This window comes from Sitodiplosis mosellana, unplaced genomic scaffold (genome assembly GCF_009176505.1).
Source record: "Sitodiplosis mosellana isolate CC-2019 unplaced genomic scaffold, AAFC_SMos_1.0 Smas_scaffold_2, whole genome shotgun sequence".
Lineage (NCBI taxonomy): Eukaryota > Metazoa > Arthropoda > Insecta > Diptera > Cecidomyiidae > Sitodiplosis > Sitodiplosis mosellana.
This window is the reverse complement of record NW_022595245.1, coordinates 2129975-2150932: the sequence shown is the minus strand read 5'-3', so window position 1 is coordinate 2150932 and position 20958 is coordinate 2129975. Positions and strand designations below refer to the sequence as shown.

Here is a 20958-nt window from a genome sequence, read left to right as displayed (position 1 = left end):
TCTCTCTCTCTCTCTCTCTCTCTCTCTCTCTCTCTCTCTCTCTCTCTTTCTCTATGAAATAGTTCCAGCACACTGACGCTTTTTTTCGGGTTTTGCCACTCAATTCACTAGCTGGCCAACTCGATGCAACGTTAAATGTGAATGTAAAATGCTAATACATAAAGCAATTCAAGTTGAGTGGCAACGTAATATCATATTCTATTATTCAACCATATTTTCTCACATTTTATAATGTGTTATATAAATATTAACTTGGGCTACAGAAATTTTTGTTAAAAATTCAATTTTTCATTTTTACCGTCTCGAAAATATGTGAAAATGTGAGCGCATATTTGTGTTGGCTCCAAGTCATTTTACATACAACGCTCGAATGGACGAACAGCAAAAAAAGTCAATGCTTCACTTTTTCGGGTAGTTTTGGGACTAGTCAAAAGCAATGAGAAACTCGTTAGCTAACCAAAAATTGACTTTTTCGCCCCAGCGCATCGCCGGATAGAGAGCTTTGCCTGTTGTAGTGACCAGTTGGACCAAACCACATGCAGTTAGTTCTAGTTAGCTTGCCAAAAAAAAACTAGCCAAATCGTATTTGTAAACCAGTGGAGCATATTGCCATGTGCAAACAATGGCGAGAGAGAAAGGGTGGAAAAAAGAAAGATTCGAAATATGAAATTTGAATTTGAACATTTTTTTTAACGTGAAAATATGATGCCTACGAAAGGGTATTTTCCTATGTGAATTTCATTGCAAGCAATCGGAAAACTTGTACGGTAAGAGACATGCAGCCAAAAGTCATGGCATTATATGAGGCTTATTACTAAGATTCAGTGTGTTTTTCCATCGAATCACACGCATCATTCGCTATCGACGACAGCCGTCATGCCAGCAATTCTCTCTTCATAGCAGTTGATTTAACAATCTGGTCGCCCCTAGTCACAATTGAGTCACTTCGTCAGCATCGGAATGCTGCTCGGTTTCAATGCCAATTGATTTATTATCTCTTTATTTTGATTTTGTTGGCTGCTTCTGTTGTTTATGACAATGGAAATCAAATATGAGGAAGAAAAATAGACCGTTCCGCTGATGTTGAACTGTACGACTCTGGTTCTTTGTATTGTGGGTATATATACGATTGACAAATAACCCAGCGTTACGGAAAAAGTCACTGGCTTGCTCGCAGCGCGTATCAACCCTCCCACTATTGCACACACACAATAGAGACGAGAACTGAGAGTGAAAAGATTTCCAAAGTCAAATGGAGTGATGATGATAATCACGGAGAAAAATCGCATGAATAACCTATCAAAAGGCCATTTAATGGAACGTAATATTTTCAATTATTTACCGTCATTTATTCAGCGACGCTTGGCTCGGATTTTCACCGCTTTCGATTGGAATTCCCATCAATCTGTTCATTGAATGCGTCTCCGTTTTTTTTTGCTTGATCTTTTTAGGGCTTTTGTCGTGTCGCGTATTCGAATCGGTTTTTTCACTTTAACTTTGAGCCAAAGTTTGAAGACGCTCTTCACTCTCTCCCTACAACACATTTCTCGTGCGGAACATGTATCACCAATCTGAAATACCGATGTGCCAATGGCATTTGGGAGACGTTTTTTCGCTTCGCAATCTCCATGACTTTTATTAATTTGTCGTGCCCGAGTTCTTTTTTCTCTCCCCTTACGGTTGTGGTTCATGTTGATTTATCTATCCGTATTTCTTTTTCTTTGCTTTTTTCTTCGTTTTTGCGATTCGTTGCCCAATATTCGTGAGGATTGTGCGTATGGCGCCCGCAATGTTTGCGTTCCCAATGTGTGCGTGTGTGGATTTTCCCGAAAGGAAAGTCTCAATAAAACATCAATTTATAATCCATCACTTTATCGAACATTGCAAGAAAATGTTGATCAGCTGCTTTCAATCATACTCACCCGTAGCCAGCTTGGCTCCGTTGATCGGAGTTTTATAAAAAGTTGGACGAAACCCATCACATTTTTGCTGTTATTTTCATCCGAAATAAAGTGTGTGATAATTTTTTTTCCTTCGAATGGAACAAATTACATGAGACATCATAACTTTTTCCTTCGGATTGACTTTGATTCGGTGCGAGAGAGAGAGAGAGAGAGCTGGCTCAGAACTATTTTACTCCCACACACACATACACATATACAATCAACCGGTTGGCCGCGATAGGCTTTGATGAAAGCCTACATTCGTTCGATGAGGCTTTTATAATTTTTATATACATTTTCATCAAAGCCTATCGCGTCCACCCGGGCACAGTATCAAGATGCAGTCAAGTATCAATTTGCCTTTGTTCAGCGTTTTTTTGTTGTTCAGACTTCGAGACCTCTTTTTATCGTAAATCTCCGATAAATAACCAATAAAAATCATATTTTTCTCCTTAAGCCGAGTCGAAAAACACTTTCAAGCCGTTCACAAAGAAAAACTAACTCGTTGAGAACATCAAGACGACTACTTTCACAATGGAATCAAATCGTTTTCTTTTTTGAATGAGCTGAAATCGCTCTATTCGAAAGCATTTACCTTTTGTCACAGTTTCTTTTTATGCGTTTCGACTCGACGTTGTTGCAAATTTACTGCATAAATGGATGGTGGCTGTTGATGGGAATTTTTAAGTGGTACAGTGCGCTAATAAGTCCAGCCACGATACACTCGAAATTCAATAGTCTCCAAATGGAACAACTTCATTAGCACATTCCACTTTTTATGTAATTTGTGATGTTCGTTGCCCTCCATTTCGTTTTTATTTAATTTCATGGTGGAATTCGGTATTTCTCGCCCTCCTTAACGTTGTTATACCGAAGCCATTGTCCGCTGGCGCGCGCATTATTTGCCATTGTTCAACCGAATTTATGATTTTGCGAACAACGCGCTAGAGTGCCAAATTCTCATTACTGCGGTTACGATTATTGAAAAGACTGAGCACCTAGCCGAGCACTTTTAGCACTTTATATTCTCGAGCATCTTGAGCGAACCGACCGAAAATTATATAATTAGATTGTTGTAATGGAAAATATTGAAATCTGTTTGCAGTTCTCTAATTACATACAGCACTTGAATGTAAATTGAACACGGAATTTAATACGCGGAGTGTGCTCTTTTCGGAGAAAGAAGTTGTTTTCGTATTTTTATGGTAGCGTAAGCGTAATACCGCAGTTTTTCTCTCACAAGTTTGATTTTACTGAACTCAAAATTGATTTCTCCGATTTGTTCGTTTTTTGATAGCTTTTGCTTTCATGAAATGTGGTTCAAATTCTTCTTTCGATAGCTTTTCCAAGAAACAGTAGTTTATGTGATGAAAATCGATTCCAACAGAAAACGCTGCTATTCCAAGCTTCACAATTTACATTTGTAATGCGAAACGACGACTGTAAATGATACAGAAGAAAATGCATTTTTCAACAAAACAATACCAGTTTCAACTGCAGTTGAATGATAATTAAATTTAACGATGCAATAACGTCTATATTATTATATTCTCATCGTCTTGTTTTTATTGCATTTATTCTTATTGAAATTCGATTAATTTTCCAATGCAAATGAAAATAAATAAATCGATCTTTTATGGATTGAATTGCATTCAATTTTTCTGTTGAAATTTCATCCGAAAACGAAATTGGTATTAATTTGATTGAATGCAATATCCAATCGATTCCATTCAAATGTGTTTTTTTGTGTGGATAAAATGACCTCTTGAAGGTATGAATACGTCGGTTTATTAGGTAAATTGAGTCAAATAAATATCATTTCTAGATTTGTTTTCCCCGCTTTTGCTTCCTTTGTTTCCCTCTTCTTTACCATTATTTCCTTTTCCATTTCTTTCGTTTCCAATCGGGGTCATTTTTATTCAAAACGCATACGGTAATTTATGGAAATCCACAACGCAAATATAGTTAAAAAAACAGAAAGGTGTTGCTCTAAATTGAAACTAATGAAATGCTAAAAGGCTGTCAGAATGAAAACCAAAGAATCCTAAAAAAAGGTTCGAAGAATAATTTGTTTTTCGTTTTATTTCCGTTGTGCCATCGATTACACACATACACCGGACAGTGGCCCAATAAATGGTGTTTTTCAAATGCGAGAATTTCGTGTGTGGAATATTGAACGCGGTGTTGAGAGGAGGAAGGATGTTATAATAATGGGTTCTCAAAATGTAAAGTATTACTCGACATCCTTTTTGGTCATCTTCAATCGTTTTCAGCTTCAAACTTCCAAGAAGGCGAACAAAAAGCGTATTGAAGTTCGGGTATGTCTGTTTAGTATTATTGAAGGTTTTTGTGGGTCACATTATGGTCGATCCTTTCATTGTATCTATTTTGACGCACTATCCAAATCGAAATTTACTATTGCATACGAAATGAATTGAAGTGCCATTTGAATATGGGGCTGGCTCCGACAAAAAAATTCTTCTCTTTTTTGTCCGAACCACTTTTGATGCTCTCTTGTTGTGTGTCATTTACAAAGTGCTTTCCCGTTGCCAACAGAATGTACAAAAAATACTAGGATTTAACCGGGTTTCTCTCTCGGTTGTTATTGTTACGCACGAATATACATAAATGAAGTTTACATGAAATTAAAAGCGAATTTATGTATAGAATAGCATGTGTGCTAGTATCATGTCGACCCGATTATTTGGTTTTTTTTTCTGTGGCACTCATTTTGAGCTCCTCCTCCACCACCTATACTACTCCATTCTATACTAAATCAACAAATATATTTATTCCAATGCTCAACAAAACCATGGATTTCTTTTGATAAAAAAAACGGTTTTTTCTCTCTTTCTTTTTGGGATTTGTTTTTCCCTGTATTTAAATTCTTTTTTGTCGCCATTCACTTTGATGTGAAATATTTATTTTGTATTAATTGCAATGGAAAGTTTGGTAGTGTGGATAAAATACGCCAACTATTTTCGATTGTACCTTGCTGTGGCACAGTTGGTGCAGCACAAATAATGCAACTGTGGTAGTAAAAAAAAAGTTTTATAATTTAAAATTATCTGGTGCACGTGTTATCCCACCACACGGCAGCAGCAGAAGCAACGACAAAAAATGACAGAATTAATCTGATGAGTAGAGTTTGTTTCTTTCATTTTTTTTAAATATAATAATTTCAGTGATGTGTGGTTGTCATATATTTCAAGTATTTCACTGGTTGTTTCCAGGCACTCGATGTTTCATCGTTGCTGTCATTATGTGATTTTAACATTTAATTATATATAATGAAGTGGCGTATGCATTTTGTATGCTTTTTACCGCTCAGCTTATCTCTTGTCCCTTATTCTGCGTAAGCTTTCAACATCTTTGTTGTTGTTGATGTTTTTCGCAGTTATAAGTTGCAAATTTTTCGTTTAATTATTTGGTACTTTACAGCCAACAATTATGACGTTTACGCGTCTCTTGTTCTAAGCAAGAGCATATGATATAAATAAATATGTGATGAGCTCGGATATAGAGCTACACACTGCTAATGGTTAGCTACACATCATGACGGAGATTCTCTGCAGAAAATATAATGAACACCAAGAGACGAGCGAAAATTCAATGGAAAATTCAGTAACAGGAGAAAAAAAAACAGCGACAAATAATGAATACTTTTCGTCCTTCGAATATTTTTTTCTCTCGTCACGTTCATATAATGATAGCACCTCAGTGACGTTGTAATTGAAAAAGTTTTTAATGCATTCACATTTCAAGCATGTTGCTGTTTCATTGCATGCGAACTTTGTCAACCGAGAGAAGGAAAAAAAATACATACACACAGTACGGAAGTGGGAAGAGAGAAGGGGAAAAAAGAGCGCGCTTCATTTCGAAAGTCCATTTTTAGCTGTGATTAATTATTCAAATTGCATATTTGCATTAATCAAAGGCATTTAAAATGCAACCAGCTCATCCGAATCAATCATATATGCGCTGTGTACTTCGCTCTCTCTCTCTCTCTCTCGCATTCTTCCCCGCGCAACCATTTCATGTTCATTAGTTCAACTGGTAGTTACTTCATTCGGGATCGTGTATATTTGCTTATGCACCACATTTTTGCATCGCGATGTTTTATGCAATAAACCAATTAAAATAATTGTGTGCATTCATAATTTGGTACGAGACATTTTTAATTGCATTCATTTAAGTTCGGCATAGCCACACAAAAATCGATGGAGAGAAAAAAGCATGCGCACACGCACATTCGCATTTTATACCTATCATTTATTTGCGTATAATCGAAATTGAATAAAATTCAGTTCACAGCAACAAATGATCAATTTAATTCATCGTTTTTTTTTTCGTTTGATTATTATCATTGATACGCCTCGTATCGTTCGTATTTTGAGTCAAAATACTCTCTGTTTCGTTCTCAGTTGGTAGCAATGTACCATTTGTATGGTATTTTTAGTTCCAAATGTGATTCTCCAGTAATTTGCAAGCTCTTACTCCCTCTCTTGCTCTTATGCTATCTCTATCTCTCTCTTTGTTTGCTCTTTCTCTCGCCCTGACAACTCGAGCATTTCATTTGTTGCATAATTAACGAAACTCGTTGAGGCCGACCTGCTCAAACAAGACATATCTCTGCACATCGCTTATTCACACATTTGACAGTGTCATTTGTGACACAATTACTCAATCTCGTAACATTATTCGTTTACCTCACCATATCTCTATCAGTCTGTCTCTATCCCAATCTGAACCCGTTCACATGCATTGTCAAATGAATAATTCGATTCAAATTTAACTAACGAATTAAATGTCGAACAACAATTTGGTCAACAACAATTTCGTAAATGTAATTTTGGGCTGCGAGTCGAAAGGAGCCGATTAAAAGCATAGTTCTTTTCCGGTACATAGCACACACACAGAGAGAGAGAGTGAGAGAGAGAGAGAGAGAGAGAGAGAGAGAGAGAGCGATGGGATCTTTATGCGGCCTCCCCCAAAATTAATATGTAAATGCAATTATTTTGTGTACTGACCAAATACGTGATTAAGCAAATGAAATTTAATTACGTATGTATGCATTAACCGGTAATTTGGAAAAAATTGTTTTATTTTCCATTCTGTGTGTGTGTGTGCGTTGAAGCTAAAATGCAGATTAACTAGTGTCACAATGTAAATTATCAATGTTAAAACATTGTATGCAAATAAAGAACGCTCTTTTTTTCCCCAAAAAATGGCTGCCACCATGTGAGCGGTGTCATGATGTGCATCAGTTAGTCAGTACATTAAATTGTTCACCTTCTAGTGCCATCCAGGCACAACACATTTCGACATTGGAATAAATCAACCGGCAGTGCTTCAATGAATTTTCAGCAATTTATTTATAATTCCGTTTTAACGGTCATAAAACAAATTTAGCTCTAAAGTAACACATAACTGCTATCAGCTGGAAAGAGTGAGTGAAATGACAACGGTTCGGAATGGAAAAGACGATGAAACTGCAAATTAAAATTTAGTGCTGTACATTTTAGTTGATTTTATGTAATTCCCCCGACCCGAACAATTTTCCCAACATTTAATGAAAATAATGTATTGCAAAGTTGAATATATTTTATTATTTAAACGTGAATAACGTTGTACGTGCATGACACTCGTCTGTAACTTCATTTTTGATGCTCGACTTTCTCTCGTTAGCCGTATAATTTTTTGTGTGTCTCTCTGGCACTAGGATTTGCAGTGAAATGCTGAGGATCATCTCGAACTGGAAACAACTCAACTCTCAACTGTCTGAGTTATTAAAAATAAAGTATGGCACAACTATCTCACAGTCACTCAGCTTTCGTCAAAATTCTTTATCAAGCAACGAACAGATGCGAACTCTGCTGACTCACTCTCATACACACAATGAGAGAGAGAATGTTATTTAAAAAAATTTCGTTTCCGCACAAACATTTTTATGTCATCATTCACCAACGAGAGAGAGAAAGAGAGTTCATACAGCCACAAATATGCCGAAACTATTAAGAACTTCATTCATTATGACGTTGTTGTTGGTAATTTGTCAGCGCAACAACAAATCATTTGACATTTATGCTGTAATTTGTCGTCAACTCTCTCTGTGTCTCACTCTCTCATTGCAAATGAAATTGCACCCGAGCCGGAGTGAATTTTCACATCATTTTACCAAATGGGATTTCATCCTCTTGAAATTGAATGATTCTATTTTATTAAATGAGGTCAACCATTTCGCATACAGGAACGAAAAGAAAGACCAACAACAACGAAACCGCAGACAAATTCACTCAAACAATTTATTTCGGAACATCAGTTTAGGATTGAGAATTCGTTGAAATATCGTATATATGTGGGTTTAGTGGGAATAGCAAAACAACGTGAGCGAGAATTTGAAGTTTAGGAGCGTTGATAGAAAATTCATTTAAAGTAAATTGTATTAGCTCAGTGTGTCCAAGTAATTCGATTGTAGAAGCCGAAGATTTTCAGCGAAGAACATTTTTGCGATTCGAAGTGAATGTGAACAGAAAAAATTCCATGTTCTGGCATTTCTTCAAACACTTTTCTGACAAATAATCATATTAAATGCTCCAAAATCGGCCCATTTCGGTGACTTTCGAAAGTTTCGGCTAATGAATATTGGCCTCTGGGCCGTAATCATCAATCGCATAACACCACTTGACCGTAGCTTTGTTAATAACAAACGGGAAAAAATGGCGCCCAATTCCTTAAAAACACATTACATCGTAATAATTATGTGAAAATGGACTGTTCCGAAACTCTGTTGGCGGTGACCATTATGCCATCGCGTCTGATACTAACGAACAAACGCAAAAGTGATTATTTGCGTTTTATTCGATGCTCGGACGATGTTAGTCCAAGACCACTGGGGTCTGGTATTTTTCAATCTAAATAAATTGATCATTGACGATGACTTTTTCGTGTGTATTCAGCACAGGGCTTGAGAGAAGAAATTTTTATTTCACGCACTAATGGAGCTGATAACAGAAAATGTGTACGCAAGGACCAAGAGAAGGAGAGGAAGAGAGAGAGGGAGTGAGAGAAAACCACTTCGATAAATGTGAGCAGACAGTCTTAAGCGAAAATGTTGACATCAATAATTGGGATTTGCAGTGTTCTCAACCATGCAAAACTCTATGTCTCTTTTTCACTGTGTGCATTGGCGTTTTTCGCTCTCAATTTTCAAGTGAAAATCGATTGGATATGTTCTATACCGAATTTCCGATAACCAAGTAACATTTTATGGCCAGTGTCTGCATTCTCACATGGGTAAAGTTTTCGTTTCGAAGCAAATTAATGGCGATTTCTTTTTGTGGGCAAAAACATAAACCGATTGGCTTCATTTGAGATAGAGTAGCGATGGAAAATGAAAGATGAAGCGGTAGGGGGAAACGTTGAGAATACGGTTTGAATACTGACGAGAGGCGAAATGTTATCGAGAACATCAGAATAAACGTAAATCTCATTATCAGATTTTTGTGTTGAGGTCAGCAGTGCTATCAGGTTAATAGCTAACGAAAAACTCTCGACGAGAAACGAACAGATCGATTTTCTCCGGCGATATTTAATGTGAATGTGCTTGTTGTTCGTAATGCCGTACATTTCGAGAAAAAAGATTGATTGTAATAGGATGACACTGTGGATTTGTTTGATGGTAACCAAAGACACAGAGTCGTCGTTGCTTCAATTTATTATTAGCAGGTATTCTTTTTTAGAGAGATAGTGACAGCAGAGGAAGAATGAGAGAGAGGGAGAAAGAGAGAATGAGAGAAAAAAAGGCGTTTATCTTTATTGGATGCGCTTGTTGGTTTAGCCTCTCCATTTCGACTTCGTTAGATGCCAATACGCCTGACACGCAAATCAATTAATTTATTTGCGGTTGTACAAACGTATGCATGAGATGTATCTCTCTGTCTCACTCTCACATGCATAAATGCATGAATCGTTTTGTATCCGAAGCAGCCGATAATGAAAGAGTCAGGTATTTGCCAATAACTTGTGCTTGTGGTTTGCATAATCCACCAGCAACCTCTACTCTTCTCTCACAGACTTTTTCTCTCCCATTTTCCTTTAACTTCCCATTAACGTTTTGCTCGATTCGATTTAGTTTGATTGGATTCTCTCGTTGACATGGCGTAAATTCGTTTTGCAATTAACCGTAGCACTTCATTTATGTCGATGTTTTGTATAAAAACGCCATTTATATCAAATCGAATCGATACGACGTTCAAGATAACATTGACTAATTGCATTAACAGAAGCAGCTACAGTAAAACAGCAACACTATTTTTTTTTCATCCGAAAACTTACTTGCGTATATGAATATCAGAAAGTTGGTTGGATTCATCAATTCAGTGAATGTCACCATTTAGGCCAACGCTCATGTTCTTTCAGCTTTGCTTACCTGTAAATAGAAGTAAATATATTCAATTAATTTCGATTGAAAGGTTTATTCAGAAATGATAGAGAGAAAAAACAGGGATGAAATTTACATTCTGTTCAGGCGTTCAACGAAGTAAAATTACCCACATAAAAGAGACTATACATTTTCATGCTGTTCAAGTGTTCCATTTATAAAAAAAGCTTCATTTATCTATCATCTTTGACGTCCATTTTTTTCCCTACCTTTTACCGTTCGCTTTCATGCATTTAAATTGCGATGATTAGCAGCGGTGAATGAAATTGCTCATAAAAATATCCGCTGATAATTTGTCATTCCACGCAAAATTGTTATTTTGTCACGAAATCAAAAGGCAAACACAAAAACTGTTATTTTTCCATCAACGCTGGAAAAACTCATAAAAATTCAAACGAATGACCATAAACCATTTTAAATAAAATTATAAATGCAGCAACTGCAGTGAGTGCACAATTGGGAGAGAGCGAAAAAAATGGTGCACACACACACACCGCTGAGATTAAAACAAAAATGTGGATTGGTAATTTATCGGCCACATATGGCGAGGCAACGTATTTTTTTTTTTGTTGCTGCTCATTTTGTTGGTTTGTTTTAAATCAATATACTATACCACAATATTGGTTCATTTAAACCCGGTTTTCCCCCAATTTATTTCCAATATTTCAACTGCCAGCTTTTTTCTCTCTCTCTCACTCTTAACACAAACAAACCAGATAACTGCATTTTATTTCATATCCGGCATTTTCGTTACATCTAAATTGGGTGCTTTCAATGGAATGAATTCAGATTTTCTTACACTGCTGCTGTTGCTGCTGAAAAAAAAAACGTGAATGGTTCTCGTGAAAAGCAATTAACGCCGCATATGAATCCAGCGAAATGATAAATATTTGCATGATTTCCGATGATTTGACTGCAATTGCTTCAAATTTGGTGTCCCTTTTTTTCTATCTACCTCTCTTCCTTTTCATCTCGTTTCAAATATCTCCATCTCTTCCTCTCTTTCCTCCCATGCAATCGGACAGTAGAATAATGAACATAAATTACATTAGGTGAACAATATTTTGCACCAGTTTTTTTTTTCGATGGTGGAGCAAAAAATTGCGAATGAAAAATGTTTTATTCAGGCTTTGATATTCAACTCCAATTTAATTGAGGTTTTCGTTGCATAACAATGTAATTTTCTTTTCACTCACTGAAACTCAATAAAGCAACATTGTTTTTTTCTCAATTCCATTCGATTGCGCTCGCGTTGTTTTTTTTCAACGCCAATTTAATTAAATTTACGTTTAAAACAAGTTAAAAGAAATGATGACCACGAAAATACAAGGTTTTTTTTTCAATTCTGCAGAGATTTTTTATTGGACATTTGAAACGAAATTGAAATTCGTTTCGATTGATTGCAGATGCGGAGGAAAAGACAAAGCCAAAGCCAAACTCATGATTGGAATTGGAAATTGTAGGTCGAAAAGGCAAATGATTAGGTGCACTGGAGTATTTCATGTGGGATTTTTTTTTCATTAGGTAAAAATTCTACTGTGGGATATACTTTTCGTTACGGTTTTATTAGATTGAAGTGATTTTCTTTTCATGAAACAAAAAAAAAACGAATTTCCGTTAGCAAAACGAAAAAAGATGCGGAAATTGAACTCGATCATGGAAAAAAAAAGTCAGCACAAAGCGAAAAGTATCGATTCAAGGAGTGTACGGATTATTGTTTATTAAGTTCCTTTTTCATTTCAGCTGCTTTCGTTTGTGTTTGTATGATTGGTCAAAAAAAGGGGCATTTCAAATTACAGTTGTGTGCGGTTGCAATAAACTACAAACGCGTTGGAATGAAGCACATATACTCTTCAAAGTTGCAGTTTTTCCATTGTTGTTTGTTCGGAACTTCGCAAGAATGTGTCCAGTACAAAGTATGTGCGCATCGCGTTCAACTGACACATTTTCCAGCGTTTAAATTATTTGGTGAAGTGTACGAAATTACATTTTTTTTTTCAAATGCGAATGGAAAATAACTACATCTTAATTATTTATGGTGCAACTGTGCTGCATTGCAAATTTCAAAGTGAAATTCGACGCTTCGCAAAAAAAATTCTCTGTTTTTTTCATCCTTCACAAAGGAAAAAAAAACCATGAAACATTTGTATCACGTTCGTCGTTTTTTTCCCGACCATGTTTTGTTCTGTTTTCCCACTATTTTCAGACAGTTGTTGTTTTTATCAAACGTTATTTTGATATGGAGTCAAGTGAATTTTTATGCCGCTTCGGTTCGGTTTGTTTTGTGTGTCGGGTAGTTCGTTGATTATGTGCGGCACATGAAGATGGTAATGTCAGTGAAATTACAATGGATTTCATAACAATAGCAGGCTTATGATATGATTCAGTTAGAAAACTATAGAGTAGAATAGACAATGGATTGTGTCGACATTCTGTTCGATTTTACATTGCGCCAAAGCTCGAATAACAACAACAACAGAAAACCGTTGAAAGCATCAAGTCAACTTCAATCAATATTAGCAATTGATTCATTGTGAGAGTATAGAAACGAGACAGAGAACAAAAGGGGTGAAAAGGGAAAGAGATGTGGGCATAGAGGCAAGGAAAGTTGAAGAGAGAAAGATAGAGAAGGAAGAAACACATAGAGACATAGATACAGAAAAAAAGAGACACCGAGAAAAACAGTAAAGAAGAGGTTTCGTTGCGGATCCATTTCGTCGAGCAGTGCACAGTGTACCGTTGTGAAAACTGTCATAAAAATGCGAACGACGTATATTTAATGCGAAAAAAGCGAAATCTTATCGTTTGATTATGGACTGAAATTTTGCCCGATTAGCGTTGAATCATCCATCGGCAACGGCATTGTGTGTGTACGCTTCAGAATTATGTTCCGTTGAGAGAGCGAGAGAGCGGAGTGTGTATGTTCGACACCGGCTTAGTCATCTTCTTTAAATTGAATTTCATTTTGATCGGAGTGTATTTTTTTTCAGCCTTTTGGCCATTTTTGCCGTCATCTCGTTACATCGCAAATGGTACGTAAGATGCTATCACTACACTCTTGAAGCATATTTTTTTTCAATTTCAACCATGTATAAAATCGATATGTATATCGATAGCGTGATCTCTGATTAGAATCACAGAGCTAACGCACTTGTTGTTTTTGCTTTGCTTCGGCACGTTCACTCGTCTCATTCCGTTCCATTTCAATTTGCTGTCTTCGTCAGTTTTTATGAGCGAATCGAATAAACGAACGAACGAACGAAAGAGATGCTATCAGTTTGTAGTCAATATGAAATCTGTGCGTTGAAAAAAAGTCAATTCGACAACGAAGAACCTACGCTACGGAAGATGGAAGTAGCATGGATTTCGTTAACAAGTACATCGTCATGGTTTAAATGAAAATCTGCGTATTTTCTTGATTCGGTTTCGGGTTTTCTTTTTCATATAATAATTTGTTGTTTATAGCGCAGTGTCTTTGATACATTTTTCTATAAATCGCAGTTGCAACCATTTCAAGTAATTGTATCTCTGTTTGTACACTAAATTGAAAGTCTGTGTTTGTGAAATGTCGATGTACTTTGTTAAGGGGGCTTTCGGTTGATGCTCCTTAATCTACTCATGTTGGATTTACTCTGTGTGTGTGTTTGTCTCTTTTTGCGGCACGCAACAGCCGGGATATAACCACACTGCTACCGGTTTTTTATATTGCTTACGATTTTTATTGGAAGAAGAAAATCGTGGATTTGAAACGAAAATTCGATCTGTATTATTTGTTTGTTGTTGTCGTCGTCGTATGATCCAGAATGGTTGAGTAGGGGAGACAAAAAGGCAATTCTCGGCAATCTAATCAACGTTTTGTTGATGGTATTTCGATCACATTGATTGTCTCGTTTCGGTGATTTTTCAAGCGCAGTCTTTTCAAATGGCCATTTCCTTGCTGTTTGTTCGGTTTGGCTTTGCTTTGCTTTGCTTTGCATTGCCTTGCTATGTCAACAGTCCGATTCTCACAATCTCTGTCGACATTCACATCTCACCATTTAAGTCACTAACACGCGCGCATCCATATTTTTGACGACTTATCATAACGACCATTCACAAAATATTGTTCGGATCCATTTTTATTGTTATTGCTCTCAATAATTCTTATGGTAGTTTTTTTTGTTCGCTCCGTTGCTTGCCAAACGCGATGTTCAATAGATTTTTTTTTCTTTCCTTAGTTTATATTCATTTTCGTCGATTGATTATGACTGTTGATGGTTCCATATTCCTTGTCGTCATAGTTTGGAAATTTGCATTATATCCGTATAAACCATTAATGGTGCATGAGAATGAATCGGAAAGATCAACGAAAATGTTCTAACATTTGTAACATTTTATGGAACAACCCCAAAATCGAAAGGCATTTGCAAAACTACGGCCGAATTTGGCAAAAAAAGAAGAAGAAGGAAATGATGAGGAAGAAAATGAAGAAGAAGAGGAATAAGAGGAAGGAGTAGAAGAGGAAAAATTTTCGAGTAGCGAATCACTTGAAAAATGCTAACAGTGGCGAAGATTTAGGTGGGATTGAAGTCGGTGAGTTTCAAGGAAGCAAAATCAAATATACGAATGTTGAATGTTTATCCGTAAATCTAGGACTAAGTCACACAATTGATGCTAGTTTTTATGCGGCTCCGAATGAATTGCCCTCTTGGTTGTGTTACACGCGCACAATCAAACAACATCACATTCAGCCGAACGATTTCAAATAGATATTAACTTCCGAATTGGCTTTCTACACATTGGAATTCTCTAGCCAATCCATTTATCTTATTGTATCTTAAGCCATTTATTTTCAGATGTTTATAGAATGCCACTGTAGCCATTGTTTTCCGATGCTTTTGCGCGGCATTTCTCCAAAAGGTCATCCGCAACAAATTCACGCGAAGAGAATCAAGTGATTTTTCTTGGAAAAAAAATCGATCAACTCACAAAAAAAAAAACCACAACCGAAACAATCGAAGGATTGATTGTGAGGAATTTGTTCTTACATATCAAATTGCTCGTAATGATGTGTTTGTGTGTATTATCTTCTGACCTTTACGCAATGAATCCAAATCAGCATTCCGGCTGAATGACCGGTACAAAAAAAAACCCATCACATTTGATTAAGCAAAAGCAATCGTGAATTTGCTTCGATCCAGGCCAAGCAATAAATTTTCAATCGTTTCTTTTCTCCATCGCTAGTCTATCATAAACATAAACTTGCAATTAAATCGTCTTGTTATTTATAGTGGCCGCAAGCATGATTTGATTCGGAACAGAAATTAAGTAGTGATAATAAAGTAGCTCGTGGCATAAATTACGTAAGTATATTTTGACTTACATGAGCTGTTGTTGTTTTTATTTTTCTGCCAGGATATTGCAATGGTATCAAATTTGGCCGAGAAAAAAATATGCTTAAAATTGGAATTTTACGAATCGAATGTACGTGGGAACACACCACATTTATGAAAAAAAAACACACACACATCACATGCAATGTGGGTGACGTATTTCCAAGTAGCTGATAAGATTCGTTCCTAGAATAACGAATGTGGAATGTATAATTCAAGAAAAATGTGCTATTACAACACAAAACAAACTGATATGGAATAAAATACAACGAAACCGTTGAATATTAATGCACAGATTAAAAATTTCGCTTGATGACGAATGTCAGTCTCTGCATCGCGTGAGACATGACCGCAGAAAAAAAAACAAAATAACTTATGATAAGGAAATGTGTCTTATAACGTCTGTTCACATTTCCGTTTTTAAAGCGATAAAATCGTCTGTGGCTAGGCGTCAAACACTTTCGTTCAGTTTGAATCGTAGAATCACCAGATTAGGTCGATGTGCTGGTTTCTCTAAGTCTTGAATATTCCTCAGTAACTTTAAACAAACTCTAGTTAGTTGTAATGGCTGGAATTAGGAAAGATTTTCGGTCCAACCGTTTGGCTATATTCATAATTTGTTCAATATTTTTCCAATTCGGTCATTCTACCGACGAATCAGAGGTTTGAGTTCAGAATTATTGATTGAGATTGGAATTTTTTACACATTTTTATTCACAGAAAAATACTGATGGCCAATGTATATGGTATGGCGTTTGTAGAAATTATGAGGATAGAGGTATGGTGTATTATACTTTGATTCCGTAATTTGATTTGTTTTTCAACTTTTTTTGCTCATTTGAAGTCTCTTTAATACATTACAATTTCCAGGCGTGGACAAGAGCCAGTATTGCAGTTACAATGGAACAGCCAAACTGTTGAGCGAGGAGGGACGTCAGAATTTAATGACGTACTGTTCGTATTTAGATCAAGGAGAAAACAACACATTCACATGCTGTGATAGTGAACAGGTATGATGCATTAGACATTTTTGGCATTTTTGCTTACTTTTTGCACACTATGCACTTGAACAAAGCAAGTTGACTCCTTAATTTTAGTAAAAAATTTCAAATTGCTCACATACATGGTTAGATCGAAATAATGAATGACAATATAGAAAGAGCGGAATTCATTCTCAGCGATTGTCCGGCGTGTTTCCATAACTTCGTGCAGCCGATATGTGCCATGACATGTAGTCCAAAGCAATCGCAATTTTTGAAGGTTAATCAACTGGACGATAAAGAATCGGGTAAGTTTAACATAGGATATTCATTGAACATTGTTCAATATAGAAGGAGAACACATTAGTCTCTTGTCATTAGCGTTGATAGTGAATTGTGTACAATTCACAAGGAATATATCCTTCATCAATGTGTTGAATTAATTTAAGAATGAATCTTTTCATTTTTACTGCACTTGAAGAATATGGGCCGTATGTAACAAGCATCGATTATGCGATAAACCACCAATATATCGATGCCACATTCCAGTCATGCAAAGAGGTGATTTGTTTTTTTTTTAAATGGTGTGATACTTGACTGAAATGAGTTGTTTTTGCATGTTCTAGGTTAAATTTCTATTGATCATGAAATCGGTGAATATGATGTGTGGCGGTGCGAAGGATGCTGACTGTACGTCACATAAATGGTACAATTTCATGGGTAACTATGCAATCAACAAATACGTACCATTCCAAACCAACTACATCACAGATCCCCTCAATGGTTATACCTCATTCAATCGATCCACCGTACCTTGTTATAAAGCAGTCAATGTAAGTTTGAATTTCTCCATGAAATCGATCCCAATGGGTTATTTCTTCTAATATTCCGTATGTTTTAATTATTCTAATTAAAATCTCAGGAATCGAAAGGAAAATGTTCATGCTCTGATTGCAGTGGATCTTGTGCCCCGAATTGAATACGACGGTGGACGGCAGTTTCTCTAATTTCTCTATTTCTAGTACTTTATATACAAAGAATATACTTCAATTGAATGTTGTTTGCTCAGTTTTTAGCCATTTTCTTGAACAAGTTCAATTGATGGAACGAATTTTGTGTGCAACTTGTGTTTTGAAATAGTTTTAATAGAAAATTGTTAACAGGAAATCGTGTTCAATTATGCAGAAAAACTTGATGCAAAATAAAGACGTTCACATGTATATTCCGTGTGCGCAAATGAAGGACTCTCTATCTCTTTCTTTCTCTCTTTCTCCCTCTCTCTCTCGCCATTCAATCCGAACTTTGTTTTAAGTGTATGCATATTTCGAAACTTTTTGATGGAAGTTTCTGAAGAAATGCTCTGTTTCAGTATAACGAAAAATTGAGATGTTTCATTCCGAAAAATGTACGAGATAAACAAACAAGCGAGTCAGTTCAAGTTGAGTAAAAGTATGTTGTAAATAAATAAAACCCTTTATTTTAATGGTAATTTGTGTATATTTCCTTGTAACATCCCAATTGCTGTTGCTGCATGCGCAGATAAAAAGGACGACCGGGAATGTTTGTGAAAACGACTGACGATACTAGCACAATGATAGCTAAAGGGTGTAATTTTGCGCTTAAATACACACATAATGCGCGCAATATGTGTGATATCTAAATAAACCAAAACTACTTATTACACTTGGTGCCAGCGCATGCGTGTGTGCGTATATGTATCTGTCTGAATATTAAAAGATAAAACTAAACGAACAACAAACACATCTCGAAATGGAGCCCTCGAGCGGTGCAAAGCAATTTTTAAATTAATTCGCATTCTCATCGGTTGGTTGCTATCATATGCCAAGACATCATTGAGTACGATGGAAATTTATTCAAATTTGGTGCTTATGAAAAACGATCCATAACGCTGATAGAAATGTACCAGCACATGCCATACTGCCACATTGGCCCAGTAAAGATTTTCGACCGAAAAAAATCGATGCGGATCAAGTTTCCGAAAAGGAATTGTTTATCGAACAACGCTGAGTCTTCAAGTGAGTTAAAAAGAGAGACATAGAGAAGAAAGAAGGAGTGATGTGCTCTCTTCTATATCCCAAAAACTCTGACCATAATATTCATATGCGATGAGATTTTGATGTGGATTATGGCACTTGCTCAATGTATTCAATCTTAAAAAGTAAACAAAAACTAATTCGATCAAAGTTTCTGGTTTTGCCATCGTCGATAACTTTTGCTGGCCCCGAGGAAATTGTCAACAATCTGAATAAAGTTGCGAAAACCAATCGATGTATCGAAGTCACATACATGCACGCGTTCCGTTATATATTCATCGAAAATTTTACTTGAATCTAACTTGAGATTTTCCTCGTTCGCTTGTGATAAAACTAATTTTCGAACAGAAATCACTTTTACTTGTTTCATCTAGTCATTTCCGTTTCCTTCACATCTTTCAATTGATACACAAGTTGTCGGTCAAAAACAGAGCACATTTGTTGTGCGTCCTACAAACATTTTGATTGTTGGTCAGAGGAACGGAGCATATAGCGCAAAAAATGCGCACTCTTTATACTTACAAAAGGTACACAGTAAACCGAATTACGGACGAACAATTCAATTTCCGGTTTTAGATTTTGACTTTTATCGTGAAATGGTATTACCGGAAATACCTTGAATACCTATTATACAACCTTGTTTGGAACGAATTTATCGTTGAATGTTTTTTTTTTCATATTTTCGGCAGGTAAAAATGAGAAAATGTTGATTTTGTTGTTTGATAAAATGAGAGCATTAGTTTATTTGTAAATTGAAGAGAAAGGCAAACTGAGCACGAGAGATTTAATGGGAAAAATGCCAAATTCACAAAGCGTACTTCGGTGTTTCCAATGGAGACTCTCCATGGAATTAGGCGTGTGCTACAAATAAGATTTTTTAAAGCCGGAACAATTTGTAAAAATACTGAAAACAGCCGAGCTAGTTTGAATACGGTCGTAATCATCATAACGTTATTCATTTCAAAAACACGCTGTTCAAAGAAAAAAAAAACATTGACTCATGTAATGCAAACATGCTGCATATTACTTTGAGATGCTCTCAACATACACAGCTTTACGATATTTAACGTCAAAAGATCGATCCATTTCTCTCTCTCTCATGGTCCAATTCTCATGTTGAGCTTCCGTTACTTGCAATCTAACACACATCACATGTATCGCTTGTAATGCTCGTCAAGCATTGCTCGCTTGCTTGCTCGCTCGTATATTTCGCGTTTTTTTACTCTCTACTCGCTATGATCGTTCGCTCGCTCTCTGTTCGTTCGTAATTTTTTTTTCTGTTTCTATGTAATACACCCTTTTCGTCTAACACTTTGTTTCAAGGCTTTGGTTGTCGATGTCGTTTACCATTTTTTCTGCCATGTTTTCTCTCTCTTTCTTTCTCTTATCATCCATCGTATCGCATTACGTATCGTTTGCTGTGACAGTTAACGTGTATTAGCCATGTATTGGATTGAATGTGCTTTTTTAGGCGCATTCTCTACTGTTTACTGTTACATATTTTGTCGTCTAAATACACATGAACGCATGACACATCATCTCTCCATCGCACCATAAATAATATTTTCCTCGTTTTACCAAACAGCTCATGCGAACACACAGAGAAAAATAGAAACAAAAATATAGTGAATGTGATGCTATTTGAAACATTTTCTGAAACATTTTCTGACACATTTTCACTGAGAACTAGCATCATACGAGGCAAAAAATCATTTCACTATCAGAAAAAAAAAACTGGAATTGCTCATAATGTTACGTTATCGCAATCACTTTCAGCATGAACATTGAACAAACGAAGAAAAAAATGGAATGAATCTTCTTTTTTTTCGTCTTAAATACGTGGGTGGCTCATGCGAAATCGGTTTGGTGCTTGCATCTGACATGAATCAAATGCTGTATACAGGAGCATTGACGGAATTCATGGAAAATCATTGCGAAAATTTAAGCACGTACTTCATTGAAATGTGGAAAAAATAGCGATACACAAAAATATGAACAAATTTATTTGGCCAATTCAAGTCGAGTTAATTGAAATGTCGCTCCAGAAATTCACACTCATTTAGTATTAAAATGTAAGTATTATTTAACGTCTTAATAAACTTTTCAGATAATTGAAAAGTTTAAGCTCAAACTTTGAATCACCCGTTTACTGTCAAATTTTGAACA

The 20958-nt window shown here is 36.1% G+C and overlaps 2 protein-coding genes across 15 annotated transcripts in view; one reads left to right on the top strand and one right to left on the bottom strand.

The window, feature by feature from the left end:
- LOC129565429 (neural-cadherin) overlaps positions 1-20958 on the bottom strand; it is a 261698-nt gene that overhangs the window by 126866 nt on the left and 113874 nt on the right. For 4 of the 14 annotated variants that reach the window (XM_055440345.1, XM_055440346.1, XM_055440348.1 and 1 more), the window contains one exon: positions 10281-10374. The exons of the other annotated variants lie outside the window; for them this stretch is intronic. Coding sequence is in view for 1 of the 4 variants with exons in the window: in XM_055440348.1 (XP_055296323.1) it covers positions 10281-10338 (58 nt within the window). In the remaining 3 variants the exon portion in view is untranslated. Of the gene's footprint in view, positions 1-10280; positions 10375-20958 lie in introns of those variants that run through there. 14 annotated transcript variants of the gene reach the window in all.
- LOC129565433 (NPC intracellular cholesterol transporter 1-like) lies at positions 16226-17989 on the top strand. Its single transcript, XM_055440354.1, has 7 exons — positions 16226-16421; positions 16479-16536; positions 16629-16768; positions 16890-17046; positions 17220-17299; positions 17365-17571; positions 17661-17989. The coding sequence occupies exons 1-7, from the start codon at positions 16323-16325 to the stop codon at positions 17715-17717; spliced, it is 798 nt and encodes a 265-aa protein (XP_055296329.1). The 5' UTR covers positions 16226-16322; the 3' UTR covers positions 17718-17989.